This window comes from Castanea sativa, chromosome 8 (assembly GCF_040712315.1).
Source record: "Castanea sativa cultivar Marrone di Chiusa Pesio chromosome 8, ASM4071231v1".
NCBI classification, from domain to species: domain Eukaryota; kingdom Viridiplantae; phylum Streptophyta; class Magnoliopsida; order Fagales; family Fagaceae; genus Castanea; species Castanea sativa.
In genome coordinates, this window is record NC_134020.1 from 26,645,781 (window position 1) to 26,661,493 (window position 15,713).

General features: G+C 33.9%; 1 protein-coding gene across 1 annotated transcript; it reads right to left on the minus strand.

The window, feature by feature from the left end:
- Nucleotides 1-2,013: 2,013 nt before the first annotated feature.
- LOC142605543 (G-type lectin S-receptor-like serine/threonine-protein kinase LECRK3) lies at nucleotides 2,014-4,693 on the minus strand. Its single transcript, XM_075776945.1, has 2 exons — nucleotides 2,263-4,693; nucleotides 2,014-2,105 (listed from the first exon to the last, which is right to left on the minus strand). Exon 1 carries the CDS (start codon nucleotides 4,676-4,678, stop codon nucleotides 2,273-2,275), a length of 2,406 nt encoding a protein of 801 aa, XP_075633060.1. The 5' UTR covers nucleotides 4,679-4,693; the 3' UTR covers nucleotides 2,014-2,105; nucleotides 2,263-2,272.
- Nucleotides 4,694-15,713: the final 11,020 nt, after the last annotated feature.

Sequence of the window (15,713 nt, forward strand, 5' to 3'; positions counted from 1 at the left end):
AAATTTATGCTTCAGGTCTATTAAAAAACTCGAATAGTTGAGCCACACATAAAAGAATTACACCGTTCATGCCACGGCAGCAAAGATACCTAACATCTTATTTTATTTTATTTTTATAATAACCAATGTCCTGTTTGGTAATGATTCTAATGAAGATGCCTAATATCATCAATCACTTAATTTGAACTTAAATTCTTTATTTCAACTCTTTTTTTTTTTTTTTTTGAGTCTCTTTATTTCAACTCAGTTTCTCAAAACTATTTTTCCATTAAAAAAAAAAAAAACCAGAAGCAGTCACAATCTTGATGGAGCCTGAAAAACTTTGGTAGGGTCCTTGCCTACTAACTTACTGAAGTTTTGAGTCGTTTGACCTGGGTGGACGACAGCAATACCATAGCTATGGACATTGGAGATTGCCCATTGAGTGATTAATTGCTAGCTCGTCAAGGTAGTCTAGACCATATATCTCCAGTGTCCAGACAAATGGAGGATAGAATTATTATAGAGATGCACATTAGCCAGTGGACTTTTTGCATGATTGCATGTGCGATATAAAGAGCTGCCAATGGGCCCATCTCCATGGAATTATATACTAATTGCTAACCCCACACATGAAAAAGTTGAAGGAAAAACTATTTACATAGGATTTAGATTTATATAGGCTCTAGTTAGGTTAACTAATAAATTTTTTTATAATTAAATAAGAGATTTGAGTTTAATCTTTGTCTACATTAAAAATTAATTGGTACTTTAGTTTGATAATAATAAATACAATCATCAGACCAAAACAAATATCACAAATTCTAAGCAAAGCAACCATTAAAATAAATTATAAATGTAAAAATAATAATTTACCTCAAGTTAAAGGGCAAAAGACTTTTTTTATTATATATAAATAATGCAAAATTAATTTTTAGTTTGCTAAAAATTATGGTAAATAATTTATAAAATAAAGTCAAATAAATAATGAAATTGAATTTATTTTAAAAAAAATTCAAAATGTTAATAATAAATTTTAATCAAAATGGTAATTTAAATTTATTAAAATTTTGGTAATATAGATTCATCAATGGAGAATTACTTTATAATTTTGATGTATCTATAGTGCAATAAGGATGCTCATGAGTTTTTATTTTGAGAAAAATAATTAATTTATATTGGACTGGCAATGTAAAATTTACATTATAGACTAAACAAATGTGTACAACATTGTACACATATGTTTAGTCTATGATATAAATTTTATTAACGTGTTTAAATTATTTTCCTTCAATTACCCTTGTTTAATTTTTATTTATATATTAAAGTTGAGGGTATGTTTGGATTGAGGGAGGAAGGAGGGAGAGTGGAGTAAAGTTGGCTGAAAATAAGCTAATTTTGAGTGAAATATACTCTACTCCCCCCCAATTCCTCCTCAATCTAAACCGACCATAAGAGTTTTTTAGTTCAATTAACACAATATTGTATTTCTTATAGAAATGTCACAGTTCAAATCTAACTCCACCAACCATTGAATTATTTTTTAAATCCTTTATTAAAATTATATTAAAATTATTAAGAAAACTTTGGAATCCTACTAGAAATTTTTTTAAAAAAAAATCTCAAAGAGATTATATTAAGGAATATTAAACATTCTATTCATGTTAGACCACAGGGCCAATTCAGCAAAATATTGCCTAAAAGATTCTAATTAATTAACCAACTAAAAATATGCCTAATTTGATTACAACTCTAAAAAATACTTAAAATAAGGAAATAAATCCCATAGCTAAAATTCAATAAATCCTCCAAAAATGATTGACCCACACTTCATTGTTTTATTTCTTGACCAAATATCTTCTTAGAGAAATATAACACATCACAAACTGTTATGCAATAAATTTCTCTGAAATTTCTCTGAAGTAAATGACTATCAAAGTGATAAACTTTCTTTATAATCTTGTTGATAAAAAATAGTTACATGCATGTTTAGAATTTTTATTTTTTTGAGAAACATTCATGATTAGAGCTAAATACCCCAACGCGGTTGCCTCCATCAAAATTCTCTCTAGTCTCCACTTCTAAAGAAAACAATTAACCCCTGACTACTGAGAGGATCGACGTACCTGCATATGCCCTCTCATGAATCAGAAAGGAAAAAAAGTCAAAACCAAAAACTGAAAAAAAAAAAAATAAATAAATAAATAAAGAAGAAGAACAAAACAAAACAAAACAAAAAGCAATATGACAGCTACTTGAAAATAGAAATAAATTTTTCCTTACCCTTAAAATTTTACATGGAGACATTAGTTGGACATGGAGGGACAGATATATCAGTAATCCCTTCTAACATCAATACAACACTCTTCATGGAAGGACGAAGAATTGGTTCATCTTGAATGCACCATAATCCCACTTTAACCATATTCTCTAAGGTTCTTTTGTCTACTTCTTCACCACCCATAATCTTATCCAACTCTTTAGCAATAAAGCATTTATATACCCAAGTAGAAAGAACAGTTTCTTCAGGTCTTGATACATTGACCTCCATATTCTTTCTGCAACATACGATCTCCAAAAGCACTATTCCATAACTATAAACATCTGCCTTTACTGATATTGGGATGCTCTTTTGCCACTCAGGTGCTATATACCCTCTAGTCCCTCTAACCAATGTGAAGGTTCTTGTTTGATCTGGCATTAATAATTTTGCCAAGCCAAAGTCAGAAATTTTAGCGGTCAAAAAATTATCCATCAAAATATTTTGAGGCTTTATATCACAATGAATAATAGGGGCCTTACACTCTTCATGTAAATAGAGAATCCCTCTTGCAACATCCAATGCTATATTTAATCTTTCATCCCAGTCTGGACGCCTTATACCTTTAAAAAGAAGATCGGCAAGGGAGCCATTGCTCATATATTCATAGACAAGTAACCTCTTAGAGCCCTCAACACAATAACCCAACAATTGAACCAAATTTTTGTGGCGAGTTCTCCCTATTACTCGCATCTCTGCACGAAACTCTCTTTCACCATCTTCCACCAATTTCTCTAGTCTCTTCACAGCAACAAGTTTCTTACTTTTGTACAAAGCCCCTTTGTACACCGTTCCAAAAGAACCCTTACCCAACTCATGTTTGAATCCATTTGTAGCTCTTTTGAGCTCATCATATGAAAACAAATTTAAAGTGAGCCCTTTAGTCAAGACCAGTGTTTCACTTTCTTTCAGTCTTTTATACCTTAGAGCTCGAATTTTGAACGTGTAACGGCCAGAAATTCCGAGGGCGAGACAGGAGAATGTTGTAAAAGATAAAATTAAAACAAAAATTTGCCTTTTAACCTTTTTGGTTGTCACATGATGAAGGGGAGGCTTCTTTGGGATGGAAGAAGTTTTATTCCAGCTTTCAGTGCTCCTGCCCACCTTGAAAAAAGCTACGCTATTTGTAACCCCTCTAACATATCTCAGTGGAAGCTTTTGTCTCTGGCAATATAAATCCTTGAACAATGCTGCATCACAATTGCAATCTTCCAAGCAAGAATTGCTGCATTCTTCCTTTGTTGACATGGGTACATATGCGTAAGGATTATCTTGCCAGAACATATTCTCCTTGGGATACATGTAATAATTTGCAACATGATCTTTGTGGCCACCTCCACACCCTACTTCCGAATAGTTTCTCTCACAGCCGAGAGATTCGAGATTCGGATCAACAAACTGTGTTCCAGGAAGACAAGCACAGTACGGTTTGTAATCATTGAGTGTGCAAAAGCTGTTGAAGCCACAAAAACCTTTCACTTCACAAAGATCCTCGTCCTTCAATGCTGGCCACAAAAGTTTTGGTGATGATGAGTTTTGTTTGCCTACTTTGTCAAAGGTATGGGAGTACAACCGGAAAATTCCATCAACAACAAGAGTTGCACGATAAATGGTGTTGGTGTTATTGTCGGCCAATGGTGATTTCAAAACTTTAACTCTTTCCATACTAGTGCTATTGATGATTTCTAGAACACCTGAATAATTGAGATAAAGGCGAAACTTGAAGCTTTTGGAACTAGTGTCAGAGCTCCAATAAGCTTCACTTTCATCGTCGATAGTGTTTACCGGGTATAGAACCAAGTTTCCATCATCCTGCATCTTCATACGATACCGTCCAGTTGAGTGATTAGTCTCTGATGAACTAGAGAACAATTGAGCACCAGAGGACAAAATCTGCCCTCCCAAAATTGTATCAGTGGGATGGCTGAAACTCTCCCAAATGATTGAATCATTTTTGTTGTAGAGAACAAAATTGCCATTGTCAAGCATACAGGCAGAAGAAGCTGACTCTGTTGCTTCACTGCTGATAAGCTTCTCTACTCCTTGCTCATCAGCTCTCAAATGAAGCTTACCATCCCTTGTCAAATCTAGTGTCGAGTTTGAGGTGACCGGAGAATCATCGCGGTTTGCTGTCCACACAACCGTTTTATTATTGTCTGTACCCATCAACCAGATTCCAACCATAAAACCATTGCCTTGTGGATAGAATCCAAATGCGAATTGGCCAGAAAAGGAAAGCCAAAAGGTGGGGAAAGTTGTGGGATTAAGTGAAGAGCCCAGGCTTATTCTTTGGTTACATTGCTTTTGTTGAGGTTGAGCTCCTCCAAATGTAAGGGACATAATAGAGAGTAGAAAGAAAACAGTAAATATGGAAGCCATGAGAGAAGGATGAGAAAGGTATTAGGACATGACAACATGCATATACTTTTTATATTGAGAACTGATGAACAACTAGCTGGCAATTGCTGGCGCTTTTACTAGATTTTAGGAGAGAATTTAGGGGGATTTTCAGGAAAAAAAAAAATCGTGCATCGCGGGCAACTGGTCAACAAAATCGGTTCTTTGTCAAGTGTCAACAAATAAAATTAGTCATGGCAGCTTTAACACGTTAACGTACAATAAAGTTCGAAGTCACGTAACTCACGTTCATGCAAACCACAATGTTTTACTCTTTTTTTTTTTTTTTGAAAACGAAGTTTTACTAATTTTTTTAAGGATAGTTATATGTTTGCATTGTCCATTTCTCCTAATAACCTAAATTTTAGGTTGTATATTAAAAATTATATAAATACTAGCCTCATTATATGATGAGGTTTTTTTTTTTTTTTTTTTTTTCTTAGTATAGTGTTATAATTTTCCGCTTATCTAAAATTTTGGATTATAATCACTACAAAAAAATGGGGCTATCCCAGCGTTTTTAAAACCGCTGGGATAGCCCCAAAAAGCGCTGGGATAGGGTAAAAATTCCTATCCCGGCGTTTTTTTTCCCGACGCTTCAAACCGCCGCGCAGTGATAGTCGGTATAGGGTCGCTGGACCTGTACCAGCGCTTTTCAAAAGCGCCGGAAAAGGAGAAGCCCTATACCAGCGCTTTTTAAAGCGCTGGTATAGGCCTTTTAAATTATATTCATTTAAAACCTATTCCAGCGCTTTTTAAAGCGCTGGAATAGGTAATGCCTATGCCAGCGCTTTCAAAAGCGCCGTACAGGTCTTGAATGAATATAATTTAAAAGACCTATACCCGCGCTTTTGAAAACGCCGGCATAGGCAGCACCTATTCCGGCGTTCTTCAAAAACGCCTGCATATCTTCAATGAATATAATTAAAAAGACCCTATTGCAGCGCTTTTCAAAGCGCTGCTATAGGGCCTTTTTAAAAAAAAATTTTAATTTTATAGCACCTGAAATGTACCTACAATACATATTTTATAAAACCTGTAATGAACCACAATTCATATTTTCCAATAGCAAATACAATACCACATTAAACCAACAAACTAAATATATTTAATTACACCATATCAATAATTACATCCCAAATGTCTAGAATGTTATACACAAAATAATACATTCCAAGTGTCTAGAATGTTATGAGGTGCACCTACACTACAATTTCACCATTGCACATTGAGTTTAAAAAACAAAAAACACTCCTAATAGAAAATACTCCACCTTTTCTCTCCATTTCTCTCCATGCAAGCCACCCGCTTACTCCCAAACAACAACCCACCACTACTATATGTATTTACTTAGACAAAATATGAGAAATTGACAACAAATTGAACAACAACCTCACAAACCATAACCAATAACCCCATAAGGTTCAATATACGGCATTGCATATTTGTCAATATCAACCTCACAAACCATAACTAATAACCCCATAATCACATATATCTTTACAATAAGCCCATCATCGTCTTAGTAGCTCCTAAAATTTCTATTGATGAATCACAAACTGAATCATTTAAATGACTTACCATTTGTTAAGAACAGAAAGGGTACCTTCAAAGCACCTGCAATGGAAATCAACCGAGTTAGATACAACAACAGAATAAAAAGAAACATTATTCATTAAGACTGGCAACCATAATAGCATAATTACCATTCCCAAAACCAGAAACTAAAACATTCTTTGTATAACCATCCTTCCTTACTCTTTCACAGTTCTCATTTCACAACAATTTCAGCATAGGTAAGTTTAATTTCCCAAATTTTTCAAAACACACACACACACACACACACACACACAAAACACTAAACATGTGTCATGAATTCTATTTTCCCCTCCTTTTCTACTCAATTTTCCCAGCAACCAAACAAAGTTAGTTCTATAGAAAATTCACAATTCACTTAAACACACGCATAGAGTCAAAAAGGTTTAAAAGGGAGGATGAAATGTTTGAGAAAGTGTAACAATAAGTTAAGAAAATTAATAAGAAAAAAAATAGTTAAAAGCGGGAAAGATAGAGTTGGAAGTAAGTAGATGATTTGCATAGATAAATACAATACAATGCAGTAATGCACCAACTAACTTAATGTGATTTTCAAAATAATAAATTTGGGATTACCTGAATGTCCCTGGCCCAATCTATAGGATCACTGACAACAATATAAAGACAAGTGGATAAGATTAGGTGATGTAGAGGTACCACACCCCTCAAGCAGCCTATTTGAGAGGGGCAGCTAAGTGGGTATGTCACCTCCCCCCCACCCCACTTGTCAAAATACCCCCACTCCCTTTGGAAAATTCAAGTACAAAAATTCCCTTCTCTTTTTTTAGGCATTTCTCCCTCTCTCTTTCCCCTTTACAAAACCCCTCTAAAACTGAAACTCCAACCCCTTTTCCTCCACTTTTCCACTATCAAGAACCCATAGGAAGCTTCTAATGCCCTTTGTAAATGTGAGATGGTGTAATTTCTTTCATAGCCACACCATCCTCATTTTTATGTTGTACATGAATACTTAAACAATAGCTACCAATATAACTCATTGATGGAAGGAGTGTTAAAAAAAATCTAAAATTTAAATTGAAGGAGTCCCTAGTCTAGCCTAAAAGAAGGTTGGGTTCTCCTTCAAAGAGTTTTCTATAACGAAACAAGAAATATTGTTATCCAAGTTTGCATTACAACCCAAAAGAACTATTCCAATCACAATATAAGGTTTTTATAGTTGTTTATAAGGCCATACAACGATGGGATACTTGGTTGGCTTTGATACCATTAAGGGGGAGTTTGAATCCACACGTGAATGGAAATGTTAGAATTATAGTTAAATGATTAAATTCACCAATTCCTAACAACTTAAGTTTTTGAGACAAGTGGTAATTTAACAAGAATGACTGCAAAGGAGCACGCAGTCACTGTTGCTCAGCTAAAGCTACAAACAAGCAAAACATGCCTCCATCCAAAATAATAAAATAAAATAAAATAAGCATCTCCCAGCTGTCATAAACCATCATGCATGCTTGCTACAACAAATTACAAAATACCAAGGGCTACAGTTATCATCAGTTAAACAAAACTTAGGGGGATAAAGAAGAATCTACCTAAACCAATACAACATTGAGTTTGTTGACATACAATCGTTCAATTCGAAAAGAGGCCTCATTACTAGAAAGCTGTGCAAGAAAAATTAAAAGGTAAGAATAAATATAGTTGTGAAAGCATGTGATGCCAACAGAAAAGACACAAACTAACAAAACTCCTCTCCCCGGGGGAGAAAAATATCACTATATGAGCCGCACTTTTTGCACAATGACATCAGATATGTAATTTTACATTACATCTCGCTATTCCACAGGCAATGCATTCCACCGATACTTAATAACCCTTTCTAGGACCTGGAATAGAAGCACAAAAATACATACTTTGATCAGCATTCAGAATAATAATTGCAAATTCGAAGAAATATTCTAACACCCTTTCGAACAGAAATTCAAGAGGAAATATTCTCTCTCAAGTAGAATGTAGTAGTTTTTCAGAAACAAAAACTAAAACCATTATTTGTCCAGTTAAATGCATATGCAACAAATTAAAAACATCGATTCAATTGTGCCAAGAGTCACTAAGTAGATGATATGAAGACACAGAAGTGATCCTAGAATCATCAACATCAACAATTAAGCCTGTATAGGCTCTACAAAAACTTTATATGAGATCTTATTTCCCCATGTGGGCTTGCAAGACCAATCTGTACATGTGTCAAAAGGCCTTTTGGCCAAGAGAAGAGTCAAAGATCTTGAGTCCAAGGCTAACATTTTGAACATCTAAGATGCCTTTTTTAAGTATTTTTATCATGCACAAGGACTGTGTAATCTTTTTGGATTTAGGCAAGCCTATGAGCTATTTCATTTAGCTGCATACACTATATGTGAAATTCAAATGCATAAATCTGATAGACCTAATAGCAATTTATTTCCAAGCAAATGGCATACATTATTTTCCATGAAGCTTGACCCATCAAATAAATTTACAGGTAGATACAAACACACATTACTGATATTGATCCTTGACCCCATCCCCACGCCTTTATTTATGAGGAGAGGTGCCATTTGGTCCAAGGCCCATATGTCACATCACACAGAAAAATTATAAGATAAAGTTTTACAAAACTACCAACATATCTAAGAAAAATATTGATGAAGCACTAATCCATGTGCATAAGGAATCCATTGATAGGTTTTGGAAAGATTGAACACAGATGCAACAACAAATTGAAGAATAGAAAAATGAAAGATTAAAAAATACCTAGACACCTAGTGTTGGTTAAAGTTAAAACCAGACCATTGAAAAATTTCCATGAGATATTTCATTAATCAATTAAACTGTATAATAAAACTGAACCCGTGGTTCCTTAAATAGAGTTGCAATATTCTTATCCTTTTAGGAATAGTAAATAATTGTACTACCCTATTAAGAAAAGGAATTAAACTCCTAAGCCAAATAGGTAAAGAAAATAAACCAATTAAATAAATAAATCCTAAACATTAAATTAATCGAGCTTAGGTCTTAAGGCCTAATTAGTAGCAAGCTCCATCCATAATGCTGCAGGTGGAGTCGTCTACTCGCTCTTTTTTTAATAGATACGAAGGAATTTCAACCCTATGGCATCCTGTAGACAAACTTTCAAAGAAGTTTATATAATAGGGGGGAAATGTCAACTTTTATTAAACATAGAAGTTAAATTATGCAGCCAAGTTTAGTAGGCATTGCGCTATTGGGCTATTTCTCTGGGATGGGTTAGCATATGTGGATATTCCACTAAAAGTTCCACCATTCCAAAGATGATTAACATGTGGCAGTGGCCTACACTGCTTTTTTTTAACTCCGAATTCAAAGGTGATAATTGATGGTAATTGCATGGTGCGTGCAATAGCCCTAACCATATTGATCCAAACCCTAAATCAAAACCTACCTAAGCAGTTTTACCATAGTTTTTATAGAGTTAGAGGACAAGGGCTGAAATTTAAGTCTTAAGTTAAAATAAAATCTTGTATAAATAAAACAAAATAAAAGTAAAAAACTTAACAAGACTAGTATTACAAAATTTGAAATCAAGTAAAAAATTGAAACTTGGAAATATATCTTACTTCTCAGTGATTGCAAAGGAGGAGACTTGCTTGCCGCTGTAAGCAACTACAATATAGGCTCATTTTATTCTAGATCTTTTGGAAATATTGAAAAAGAATTCCAGACTATGATATAAAAATTCCAAGCATATTTAATTAAAACCAAACACAAATACCAGCACCATTCTAACGCAGTCATTAATAAAACAAAGCCACCGCCATTTCGAAGTATATCAATATTATCTTCAAGATAATTCATATAACATCACCCATGGGCTTTGTTTTTTTTAGTCAGAAGCTTGAGATGTGTATGCATGAAGCAACACACATAAATTTAAGGTAGCCAGTATTGTCAAGGAGTAAAATACTGTGCTCATTTTATGGATTTCATATTGCCGATTAGTTTAATTAATATACTTAAATCATACCTACTGACCAAGGTTTGGCTTCAAATTGTGTGAAAAACAAAATAAGAAATGGGTGTCATAAAGCATGCAAGTATATATTATTTCCTCATTGGCTTGATGTGCCAGAGGTTGGAAATAAAATAGGCAAACACTAGTGAAATTAATTGAGCTTAACCAACTTTGTATAGCAAGTGACAACTTTATTTACTCGTTTGGTATGAGAAAAAGACATGGATTAATAAATTAAAACTGTGTGGTAGCTTCGTATTGCATTAATAGTTAATAAAAAGGCTGATTCTAGCGTAGGAGTTTTCAAACATCTAAATTTTAAGAAATTAAACAAATTGACACCTGTGGTTGTGACAGAAGCATAAATAAGTATATAAATATAAAATTAGTAATTATAAGAAGTGTGTGATAGTGGGGAATTTATGCTAGGATGAGCCAACAGAGTTTGGGTAGAGTCATCTAAACGTTGAATAGGTAAACATATTGTACAAGTATTAAAGAAGAGACTAACCAGTGCGGCAGTGCCTGTTGGCGTTTGGTACATGTCAAAAAAGCATCTCTTCCAAATTGGAAAAAAAAAAAAGGGCAAATCACTAACCAAAAAAAAAAACCTTGGGATGGCGGCGACACCAAGCTGACGGGGTTTCCAAGCTCCAGTGACGAATCCGGTGAGTTGTGTGTGCGATCGGGTGGTGGAGTGATCGGAATAGATTAATCTAGAAACGAGCAGAGAGAGAGAGAGAGGTTTGCTTGTGAGAAATGAGAAAATAATGAGGCGGCTGAAGTGAGAAATGTAGAGATTAGGGTTTTTTTTTTTTTTTTTTAAGTTATTGTATAAAACGACGTAGTTTTATGTTATAAAGAGAGAGAAAAAAAATTAAATGTGTTTATTAGGGTTCGAACTTGGGCAACATATTACTCCACGCTTAGCTTACCACTAAACTACTAGTACTCTTCTTTAAGCATTTTATACATAATAATATTTAATACATATCGAGTTTTTTTTTGGAGATATTGTTCATTATTAAAAATAATTGATGTTTTAAAAAGTAATACATAAATAAATAAATTATAAAAAAAACTTCAAAAAAAATTGTTGACAAAGACACCCCTCAAACCAAAAAAAAAGAAAAGAAAAGAAAAAAGAGATGATAATAAGTAATTTATAGTGTGTTTTTTTCCTCAAAATACTTTGGTAGATTATTTTTTATTTTGATAATTCAATTGTTACAACAAACTAAAGGAGAGATTTAAATTATAATTCTCCTCATAAAAGAGACTAATTAATATCACCAAATTATGAAAAATTATTAAGTGTTCTCTAAATAAAACGACTTTGTGCTCTCTTATTTTACATTAGTAAAAATAATTATTACATAAAAATAAGAAATACCATATGAATATATCACTATATTCTTAAAATATTGAATAATCACTATTAAATTATAATTCTCCTCGTAAAAGAGACTAATTAATATCACCAAATTATGAAACTCATTTACTCATTAAAACCCATTTAACTAATTGCTTCTAACCCAAACCATCAACAAAGATGGAAACCCCATAAAAAATTATCACTTCACTCACACCCATATTTGCCAAAGTCATTTAAAATGCAAAGAATAAATTCCAAAAATCAACTCATATCAACATATGCAACAACAAGACCCATATAGTTGATCTAGCAAACCAACCTTCAAATACCCATTAGCAAACTAATCAACCAAAACTTTTTATCAAAGCAAAAACTCTTTAAATGATATGAAATTTTCGGATTTTAACAAAGCCATTGGTACCCAAATCATCTTAACCCTCTAATCTAACATTATTCACCAAAACCCATCAAGTATTTACTATAATAATCATTGAATAGCAAAACCCAAAGCAAAAACTCTTCAAATGATATGAAATTTTCGGATTTTAACAAAGCCATTGGTACCCAAATCATCTTAACCCTCTAATCTAACATTATTCACCAAAACCCATCAAGTATTTACTATAATAATCATTGAATAGCAAAACCCAAAGGATTTCATAAAAGAAATTGAGCAAAAAGCTTAGATTTTTACCTTAAAATCTTGTTGGGAAAAGCCACAAATGAAGGAGTATATGGAGGCTAGAGGGATGATCTAACGGTGACTATTTATGATAGATGAAGAGGGAGTAAGATTTGGGTGAGAGGAAGGGAGAGGCTGCAGCACAAGAAAAACAAGAGAGAGAGAGAGAGAGAAAGAGAGAGACCAACATGAAAATGAGGAAGAAAAGGGTGGGTTAGAGGGAAAGGTCTGAAGGAAAGAAGTGGGAGACCAAAAATGAGAGGCCAAAGTGGTGCCAAGCTAAAAAATATAAGAGGGAAGTCTGAAATTTTTTCAAAGGGTACGAAGGACCTATTGCGGCGTTTTTTTGTTCTATCCTATCCCAGCGCTTTTGAAGCGCCGGAATAGGGTTACCCTATTCCAGCGCTTCAAAAAGCGCTGGTATAGGCCTCTTTCCATTCCCTTATGGAGTAATCCTATCCCAGCGCTTTTTGAAGTGCTAGAATAAGGTGACCCTATTTTAGCACTTCGAAAAGCGCTGGGATAGACCTCTTTCCATTTCCTTATGGAGTGATCCTATCCCAGCGCTTTTTGAAGCGCTGGAATAGGGTCACCCTATTCTAGCGTTTTTCAAGCGCTGGGATAGGATAGTTTAAAAAATTAAATTAATTAAAAAAAAAGATTACCCTAACCTATAGCGGCGGTTATAAAACGCCGCAATAATGGCATCCTATACCGCATTTTTAAAAACCGCCGCTATAGGTCTCCTATTGCGGCCGATTTATAAAGCGCCGGTTTTGAGTCGCCGTAATAGGGTTTCCTATACCAGCGCTTTTAAAAAGCGCTGGTATAGACTTATCTATTACGGCGTTTTTTAAAAGCGCTGGGAAAAAAACGCTGGGACAGAACGATTTTTTTGTAGTGAATACTAAACCCAAAAAAAAAAAATTGCCATTTAACGATGTCATCTTTTTTTCTTTTTTTTTTCGTTCTTGTTGCTAGTGAAAAATTAGCAAGATCTTTGAAACTCTTGGCCCTCTTAGCTTGAAATGGTGTTTCAACAAAATCACAGATTCAACAAAAACTAATATACTAATTAAAAAAGCAAACAAATAAAGAGAATGTAACAAAAATAAAATAGGCCTACCAAAAATCATTATGAACCAACTATGGAACCCTTATCTTCATTGTGGGAGAGCACCAATTTGCTTTGTGCGGGCGGAATTCTTTTCAAAATTGAATAGTATTAAAAGAAAAGAAGTGCGTGTGTATATTGGTGTAGTTCTAAATTCCGTAAATTTTTTGATGAAATTGATTTGAATTTCAATTGAAACATGGGGTTTAAATTAGGATATGTAGTATAGTAATGGTTTTATAGTATGAGTTTTTTTTTTTTCAATTTCAAAATAAAGAAAATGATATTTGAGAAGGTAAAACAAAACAAAAATGTGAGATTAGGGATTAAGAAAACTGGAAATTCAAAAAAACAAAACACACACACACAAATGAGATTAGGAATTAAAGAAACCAGAAATTCAAAAAAAATAATAGAAAAATTAAATAACAGAAACTAATTAGTCTTGATAAAGTATAAAAAAAAAAAGGGGGAGGAAAAGAAAAAAAAAAAAGAAAAAAAAAGGTAGAACATGGTCTTGAAGGAAATATACAAAGTAGACTAGGAATTTTTTTTTTTTGATAAGTTTATTTTGAAGATATGAGTTAGTAGAAGAATGTCCTATTTTGTAAACAGTGTTTTATGAAAAGTTAGAGATATTTTTTTACCGGCTTGTCTCCAAATTTTGTCCCTGTTAAACCTAGGGAGTAGGGGTATTTTTGAACTAGATAAAAATCTAGTCCAAAGAGAAAAATTATATTATAGATAATATAAAATATTGAACATTTGTTTTTAGAGAAATAGAATACTGTCCATATTTGTTTAGTTATTATATAAATCTTATATTGCTAATACAATATAATCTAATAATTTTATTCTTTTTATTAATTAATTGCTATATTTTTTCAAATAATTGCATTTTTTCATTCTTTTTTTCTCAATAGATTAGGAAAAAAATAAAAGCTAAAATAAATAATGATAATAATTCAAGGGATACTATAATTTTCATAATCTTTTTGTTACATGGCAAATTGTAATATAAGTTAATGACTAACACCACATCTATTAGAATTTGTAAGTGCCACGGATGAGCTGATGTAATACAATGAATTTGTAGATGCGGAAACTTGAATCAAATAACCTAGCACAGTTGAAGAAGAAGAAAAAGACAAGAAACAATAAAGAATACTAGTCCTCGGCCAAGGTCCGAGGACAAATACTTATACTAGATTGATCTCAAGAAAGATTTGTTACAACATTTCTCTTTCCCTAGGATTTTTCCTGAACCTCTCTTTTAGGAAGATCTCTTATATTATATAGCCTCTTTCAATTGATTTTTGCACTCTATTTGTTGATCATGGAGGCTACTACTCGAGTGCTTATCCCATCAGACGCCTTCCCAAATCTTTTGTGAGTTGCGGCAACCAAGACAACACTGTTTAGGAGTCTTCTGAACATAAATGCGGCCAGGGGTTTTGGTGGGGTGCATTAAATGTGGTGGCAGCTACCATCCCTTCAAAAGCGTCAGGACTAACCCCTTCTTTGAAGCTATTCCCCTACAGTATGACCTCCTCTAGTTGTGTGCCATTGACGTGGCTCGCCTCCCCGGCCTTGCCGTCCGAAGGTATGGTCCTCTCAGAACTGTATCAACCTTCTCAACTTCGGGTATGACACGTTGCACTATTACCTTATTAAATTTTTGTGTCCTACAACAACCCCTCAAAACTCCATTTTTTCCCTCTTGTCCGAGGAGAAAAATGGGGTTTTGATCTTGGGTGATTGGCTCCACACACTTCTTTGATTTTTCCATGTGAGAACATCACTTCGTATGCCCTGTAACCGTTCCTAACACTTCGGAGTTCGTAATGTCTCATTAAATGCTCCATACGACGCCTTGTCTCCCACATCCTATAGTGAGATGGAGATCCTACGATCGATGTTTTTCCTCGAAATTTTGGCAGGGTAACTCCCGCCCAACTCTACCTCCTATATAAGGCTCCTGGAGGACTTATTTCTCCCATTTTCCAAATTTTCAAACTTTCAAAAAGCTCCTGAGGTGACTCTAGTTATTATTTTCGTAAGTTCCCTATTTATCCCAGTCTTATTCTTAGGTTCTTTTCTCCTTGGCCAATTTTCTCGGCCTTCTGTTTTCTATTTCTTTCTTCAATCTAGTTCTTTCCCTCAACCTTAGCTTGCTTAGATGGGTAAGTTTGCTCACCTAGTAGATACCCCCGCAGGCATGGAGGGGTTTAGGGCCATGTACCATATTCCCCAAGGTGT